The sequence below is a fragment of the Nicotiana sylvestris genome, chromosome 9, assembly GCF_000393655.2.
Source record: "Nicotiana sylvestris chromosome 9, ASM39365v2, whole genome shotgun sequence".
Taxonomy (NCBI): domain Eukaryota; kingdom Viridiplantae; phylum Streptophyta; class Magnoliopsida; order Solanales; family Solanaceae; genus Nicotiana; species Nicotiana sylvestris.
The window spans coordinates 114,303,480-114,311,666 of NC_091065.1; the positions used below are offsets into that span (position 1 = coordinate 114,303,480).

General features: G+C 36.1%; 1 protein-coding gene and 1 long non-coding RNA gene across 2 annotated transcripts; one reads left to right on the forward strand and one right to left on the reverse strand.

Moving 5' to 3' along the window:
* Positions 1–770: 770 nt before the first annotated feature.
* On the reverse strand, positions 771–3,420 carry LOC104243905 (subtilisin-like protease SBT3). The gene has a single exon (XM_009799174.2). It carries the CDS (start codon positions 3,219–3,221, stop codon positions 921–923), a length of 2,301 nt encoding a protein of 766 aa, XP_009797476.1. The 5' UTR covers positions 3,222–3,420; the 3' UTR covers positions 771–920.
* Positions 3,421–6,672: 3,252 nt separating this feature from the next.
* On the forward strand, positions 6,673–7,917 carry LOC138877090 (uncharacterized). The gene is made up of 2 exons (XR_011402408.1): positions 6,673–6,741; positions 7,649–7,917. It is a non-coding gene; the product is annotated as an uncharacterized lncRNA (long non-coding RNA).
* Positions 7,918–8,187: the final 270 nt, after the last annotated feature.

Here is an 8,187-nt window from a genome sequence, read left to right on the forward strand (position 1 = left end):
ACTTTAAGCGTTGAAACGCCCCAACATTACTGATTTTATCCCTAAGAACTTTGATCAAATAAAGAAAGGTGTTACAAGAAAAATCAACAATGTTAATGCACACAAAAAATTTCCAGGAAACACGTTAATTAGATAAACATATATGTTTATTCCAATGTCCTACGCCCAAAAGACAATGGAATAAATTTACTAGTCAATTGCAGTAATTTTCAGAGCATATGAACACTTGCTTGCAGTGTGTTGAAAAACATTTTAAGAAAGGACAGTTAGCAGAACCCAAATCAATGGAGAGTTCGAAGGCTAAGGTTGAATTGAGAGGGGAAGTCGCCACGAACAACTTAAGTATTGATATTTGTTGCAATATAAATAAATGCCTGTAGGGTTTTCTACGTTTTTGGAGACACCGAAACATACGTTAGAGATTCTTATAGGGTTTTCTTTATTTTCTTCTATTCAAAGTGTAATTATCATATCATTTTCTCCCAAATAAATATTTGTATTGGATTCATACAATTTCTATTAGTTGGTGATGTAACAGTAACTATATTATCATCCTTTGATTGAAAACGAAAAAAGGAGTAAAGTTAAAGAACATTTTTATTTTTCTTTTAATCTTACCTTATTTTTAACTACTTCGTAATAAAAAGAGAAATGTGCACTTCTCCCAAAAATTAGATAAAAAAATTAAAAGCGAATTGGAACTACTAGTAATTACTGACATAAAAGCATAAAAGAATTGTTGACAACGCACTAGGTGCTGCAAGCAAATGTTCTATACTAAGATAATTGCTGCAATTTGCTAGCAAATTTATCATCATTATTAATTTAGGATAGGCACAGACAATGAGACAATTCGTACAGTATAATACATGATTTCTCCCATGCATCCCAAGTCAAAATATTTCATAAAGTAGCACAACTTATGACCAGATCTCAATAATGGGAGATGTCACTATAGGACTCCTAACAGAATGGTTTCCATTCTCTTCAACCCAAGTGATGGACCCAACGTTTCTACTCTGACCCTCATCACCTAAATAACGAATTGTCAAAGTATAACTTTGTTTCTCATTTTTCTTCTTGAATACCAGAGTTTGTGGTGATACTGAAACTGTAGTGTTCTTTGGAGCTTTTAGCTTAGCTTTATAAGTAGCTGCACCTTGACCAACATTTGTTACTGTCCTCCTGAATTTCTGCTCCAAGAATGTGAAGGGTCCCTCGAGGGGGTACAATGCAATGAACGACGGGTAATTGAGATCGGCGGATGGATTTGAGCAGTTGTGGTTGTCTGATGATCTTGCAATTGTCTTGAATTGCTCTTCTGTGAAATTCAGAGAGCATAGAAGATTTACGTAATCTTGTGGAGTAGCATCGTATACTAGGCCAGGATCAAGCGCTCTGTTGGGATCAACGTGTCCTGCTCCCATGTCTAGGGGCGTGGCGGCCTTGTTAATGTCCGAGTCTTTAATAGGTTTTCGAGTGTTGTCCAAAGGATCTGCTGTGGTCATCATGGCAGAGCGAATAGCTGAAGGACTCCATTCAGGATGCGCGCCTTTTAGCATTGCTGCAATTCCAGCAGCATGTGGTGCAGCCATAGATGTGCCTGATTCAAGAATGTAATCAGTGGACAATTCTATGTTTGGCCCAATACTTGTAGCAAATACGTTTGGTGGATATGCGGCAAGAATCAGCACCCCTGGTGCCAATATATCTGGTTTTGCAATTCCCAAGTAGCTTCTGGAGGGGCCTCGTGCTGAGGATGCAGCAACAACTGGTGCTGGCTTTACATCCAGATACGTCTCTTGGAATGTGATGGTGGCCGTGGGATCGACAGTATTTTTTACGTAATTGATGGCTTGTTTCCCTTCCTTTTTGTTAATCACAACTCCAGGGTTGGGAAATGTAGCAGACCTGAACACTCCTGGATCCTCAGAAATAAAGATGCCTGCTTTAAGTCTTGCTCGAGCGACAATACGCATTTGATCAGAGAAATCCCCATTATCTTCACATATAATGATGGTACGTTCCGGATCAGATAGTTGTGATAATAATTCTTCCGAATTGCAATCAGCTAGAGTCTTGTTGTAAATCACTGTTGAATCCTTAACAATGGCTCTTGCAGGAAACAAGCTCCAACCCCTGATTTTTAAGCCATTTCCCAAAGTCAAAGTGCCAGCAAATGTCCTGTCTGTGTGGCCTGATGCCACGCACAAGATCCATGGAGATCCGTTGTTTAAACTTCCAATCCCCGGACCTCGATTTCCAGCAGAAGCTGAAACTAGCACTCCCTTCATCATAGCTCCAAAAGAAGCAATGGATATAGAATCCTCATACAAAGGAATGAAACGGAACCCAAATGAAATAGATATCATGTCAACACCGTCTGCCACAGCTTGGTCCATAGCAGCAATTAAATCTGAAGTAAAGGTTCCTTCATTAAAGCTAAACTTGTATACGGCCAGACTAGCTCGTGGCGCGACTCCTCTTGCTGTTCCTGGTGCATATCCAAAGTGGGAAACACCTTTGGCGAAATTTCCAGCAGCAATGGAAGCAACGTGTGTGCCGTGACCATCAGTATCCCTTGCCGAATTCATGGAAATGTTCACAGTTGGATCATTAGCCAAAATTCCCTTATTGAAGTAATTAGCCCCAATAAGTTTTCTGTTGCACAATGAAGTGTTAAACTGTGTGCCTGGCTTGCATATACCCTTCCATCTTTTGGGGATTTCAGGCATACCATCATCTCGAAAACTCGCAGATTCAGGCCAGATGCCAGAGTCAAGAACACCAATGATCACATCTTGGCCTAAACCAGAAGCAGGCCATAGCCCAGATGAAGGATTAAGCTTAAGGAAATCAGATGTGTGGGTAGTTTGAGGTTCCACAGTTCTATCTTTATAAGCTGAAACAAAACCTGGTGACTTCTTCAAAGCTTGCAGTTCATCTTTGGACAAAACAGCACTGAAGCCATGAAACACATTGTCATAAGAGTAAACAAGTTTTGGAGCGGAGTGGAATCTGTCTACTGATGAAGGAACTGCAGCTTTAATGGAATCAATAGTGGAAGAATGCCAATGATGGTGATCAGCAAAGATATTAGGCATTAAGGATTTATCCAAATGGACAATGTAAGTGGATCTTTGTGCTGTGGCTAACAAACAGAAGACAAGAGCAGAAAGAAACCATGAAAGGAAAAGAAGATGAAAATAAGGCAACCCCATCTTTAGATCTTAGTGTTGGCTACACACTACACCTTCTTAAGCCACCACAGATTCAAGTGATTTTATAGGATCATGCAAGCAGCATTTGGTTCTTGCAATAATCTATATTGCTAGTCAAGTAAGGATTGAAAGTATAGTAAAGAAAGGCGGCTAAGCTTTGTGTATAAGTAAAATGAACCTATAAAGTATCAGCTTGTATAGATGTCTTGTTCTTCTCACTGTTACCAATCTTGTTGGCTGCTTGGAAGGAACCAATAATGTAGTAATTTGCAAACATGGCCCCACTTGTTATCCATTGAAGTCTATGTTATCTATTACTATATGATTTCTTGTTTTCTTAAATGATCTTGTGAGGCCAGATAAGACAGAATTATGATAAACTAAGTCAAGTGTATTCTCTTTTAAGCAAAAGAAAAGTCAATAATCAATGGGTGTTGCTTTCACTCTTTCTCCATGATCAAATTCTACATGCTAGGATATGCTACTTTAGCTTCTGGATAATATAATCTAACCTGACCACAAGGGCCAGACTTGCCCACTTGCTGATGAGTCAGCTACTGACATTATAAGCATTTCTTTATTTGGAGAATCAATCAAAGGAGAATTGAAAAGATTAGGAAAGAGAACATGACAGAACTTAAAATTCTTAGGTGGAGAATAATAAATTCTTTAAATTTCGTAACAAATGCAAGCAATTTGTATGGATTTTCCCTCTCTTTTTTTATCTCTTATTTCACGAATAGGAATTTTATATTTCATCATCAGTTGAATAGTATTTAAGAATTAACTGAGAAAAAAATTATAATCCTAGCAGGGAAAGTGAAAAAGTGATTGAGTTTTTCCCCTCTTTTCTTCTATTCTTTTACTTTGTATACGTAAATTTTTTCTCGTTCTAAATTTCCATAAATAAATTTCTGAAAGTCTGTATCCGATTACTTTTCATGATACTCTGTTCCCCATTTGGTAAAATTTGTTGGGGCATTAATAATGTAGGGGCACAGTAGTATCCTCTCTTGAAATTTAGTGGTAAAAATTTATTTTGTATTGTATCCGGATGTTTATATCAAATTATATTGAACTATTATGATTGAATCAAAAATTGAAATGAGATTTAGTAATAATAGTGTAAGTGAATATATATAGAGAAAATACATAAAATGCCCATCAAACTTGTTCGGAAAAATCATTTACACCTTAACTTTAGGGGCGACCTATGTCCACCCTATTCTTATTTGGGATGAATTTAATATCCCATTGGTAACACATAGTCAGTCTTGTGGTGGGATGTGTAGTACACACGCACCACGTGTCAAAAGCTCCTTTATTTTTCCCCCACTTATTTCGTTACTTTTTTTTTTGAACTCTTATTTTCTGTGTCATCTTCATCACCACCTACACTAACATGGAAGATCCAACACTTCCAGCTTTAAAAAGTAGGGGAAAATTTCTCGTCGAAAAAATGAAGCCGGCAAATCCCAAACTTTTCAGTCAGTTAAAATCCCTCAAGTTTCGGCAAAATTTATGTCCAAACAGGCCAGATTACATTATTATTCAATTTTTTTCAACGAAATATTACAAGAAATAAATCAGAAAGACATGATTTTTTGTAGCTAGTACAAGTATATATATATATATATATATGGAAAGTACACGTGGTATTGCTATTGCTAAAAGGTAGTGGAGAGTATCTCTACTCTAGTAAAGAAAAACTAAAAGAGAAAAAGAAGAAAAAAGAAAAAAAATAGAGGGATGGAGGCAAATATAATGGCGGAAAATGGAGATACAGTAGTATCTTGGATGGGAAAAATGAAATGGTGACAGAAAGAAGAAAAGGTAGAGAGAGAAAATAAAAAGACAAAAAAATAAGAAAAGAAGAAGTAAAAGAAAAAGGGACGTACACGGTAAAAATATGTCTATTTTTAATCATTTCCCTCTTACACGCGAGTTTGGGAGAGTGGAACTACTGCCTTTGCCACGTCACCATTTAGGGTGATATTAAATTCACCTCAAACAAAAATAAGAGGGACATAGGTCGCCCGTAAAGTTAAAGTGTGTAAATAATTTTTTCGGACAAGTTTGATAGGTAACTTATTTTCTCATATATATTATATATTCATTGATTTAATATAAATATCGAGTGTGAATAAATTTTTGTCTATATCAGGAGAGTAGATAATGCCATGGACGTTTTTCGGGGTCCCAAGTTTGATGAATGACTCAAAATCATTCATGTAATGCGACGAAGTGGGGAGGGAGTGGCATGTGGGTTTTCTGGGGGGGGGGGGTTGTGACGAATATTCAACAACAATTAATACTGCCGACACTCAGCTTCTAATTAGTGTTTGGATACTAGGAGAAGAACATAGATCTCTCCACTGGAATTGGCCAACATTGTATGGCAAAGGAAAGTAAAAACTCTACTCCATCTTTCTTTAAATAAATAGTGGATATCTTTATTTACGGGGCTTAAACTTCTTAACGACACATATTACTTTATCACAGTCACTAATTTTCTTTCGATCTTTAGCTATAATGAGAATTCATCAGTTTTAATTGAGAAGTTAGCTTTGATATCTTTCATTTTCATTGTACTGTCTCGAACAAAGTCCATTTGAAATGTACAGTTTCTAACTCATGCTTAAATTGTACTTTATCGAACAATTCTCTCGGAGTTCCTTTTAAAAATTGTAACACATTCATATCGAGATTCTCGTAAGAAACTTTATCGAATGATCCTCCTCGCACCTTATGATTGGTATCCATCCGTTCCACGTCGAGATATTCCTGTAAGTTACAAATAAAGTACTATATGCTTACTTAGTTGTACTTTGCCTAACGAGAAAAGGGTAAAATGTGATAACAATATGTTGTTATATACTTGAAAAGTCGATTTATTATGGTCACGACACATATGTAGCCTCAATTGCAGCGGGAAATGATGTCCAAGGCGTTTCGTACTTCGGATATGCCAAGGGAACTGCAAGAGGAGTTTCTCCGCGTGCTAGATTGTCTATTTACAAAGTATCATGGCCTGAATTTTTAACCTCTACTGCAGATGTGATTGCTGCTATGGATCAAGCTGTCGCAGATGGAGTTGGCATAGTATCCATTTCCATGGGATTCCGTCATATTCCATGTTGGCACTAGAAATTCCCTTTTCCCTGAAGCTATTACAGAGAAAAGATTAAAGGAGAACGATGATAGACAACATAGAAAGTCAAAGTCAAATGCCGATATTTATATATCTATATAAAAGAGGGACAAAAGAAAATGATGAGAAACTAGGATTACTATTTATTTCTTCCTTCAATTTTTGCCCTTCTCCTTTTTTAAGTGTTGTGTTAAAAAATTGGAATGTCACTTTTAAAGCCCTTATTTACTGAAAAGCCACTTTCAATAGTCATTTTAAATATGCCTCATCATTTTCCCTTTCTTCCTTCCACGATTAGAGGCCCGTCACTGTGGTGTGTTTTTTCTTTGTGGTAACGTTCTCTTCATCTTATTTCTCCAATTGCTAGAGGTAAATTCCTTCCTTTTGGTTTTGAAATTAATCAGTTCTCTTTCATGTTCTCTTGGTGTTTAATCTGATCACTTTTATTTTTATTTTATTTTTATCAAATTGTTTTTATTTTTATTTTTCCTATCATTTTTTGATATACGTCCTTCTAAAATGACTAACAGCATAAAGTATTCTCTTCCCTTTTCAAGATTAATAATTTATATATATCTATGTAATGAGGGGCTTGGCAAGGTGATATGACATTTTCATTGACTGGGAAATGGATTTATCTAATTTCTTATGCTTTGGTGGTTTTACCTATTTTTCTTTAACAAGAAAAAAAATTAAACCATTCGATTACAACTCCAACAGTTCCAACTTGACATTTTGGAAGGGCATATTAACAATCATTAACTTCTTATTTCGTAACAGTCACGAACTGATGAAGACTTTTTTCCGTCCATTATAAGTAGGCGAACTGGTTTCCTGACCACTTAGACTTGTAGGGCTTCTGAAAACCGATACACAAATTTTCTTCTTTCCCATTTAAACACTCAAACTTGTAAAACCTATAACTAATAAACACTTTTGACCATTGACTGTGCTTATGTGGAGGTAGCTTATTTTACGTGGACATAATGCGTACAAGTCACATTCAAATGACGCGTGTATCTGTTACTATTTATTAAAAAGATTGTAAAATCAAAAAAATATACATAAACTATAAGGAAAACCAAAAAAGAAAAGAAAAAAAACTTTCAACCTACCTCTCTTCCTTCATCGTTTTCTCCATTCCCGTTCGTCCAATTTTTCGTTTACTGTTCTTTTACCCTTTGTCCTCTCCACTGTTCTACTATATTAATGAAGTCAAAAATAAATTTCTTTCACCATTTTTTTTTCTTGTGTATGCTCCTTCTAATTTCAACAGAGAGAATAAAACTGTCAACAATCGAGCTCAAAATATATCAGATCCAAATGTGATGTTGGGCGTAACTTTCGCCAGAAAAACAAAACAAAAGCGCAAAAAGGACATCAGGTTTCATTGCATTCATGGGGTCCAATCATACCCATTGTTTCTGAATTTACAAAAGGCTAGCAAATGTTTTGAAGAAGAGAAGAGTAATTTTTCTTGAAGTTGCAGTGATTTTTCTTGTATTTTGACATTGAGTTCCGTGATTATTTTTTCTTTCTTCTTGATGTTTATCCATTTTGATTTTTTCGACATTGGGAAGTCTCACTTTTAGTGGATCAGATCACAAGTTTCACCATTGAAAATGGTGGCTGGGTGAGGAAATTTATTCCAGCACATCTATGGTGAAGAAGAAAATAAGGAAAACAAAAGAAAAGGTAGAAATTAATAAATTTATTCCAGCACAGCTATGGGGTTTGTTTTCGCGCCCTTGACGTGTAACAATTCCATTGGTAATTTGCTGACTGGATGGACACATCTGTGAGTGTGTAATACAC

What these genes read in the sequence shown, in the direction of transcription:
- LOC104243905 (XM_009799174.2), bottom strand. Translation starts at nt 3,221, where the DNA reads ATGGGGTTGCCTTATTTTCATCTTCTTTTCCTTTCATGGTTTCTTTCT.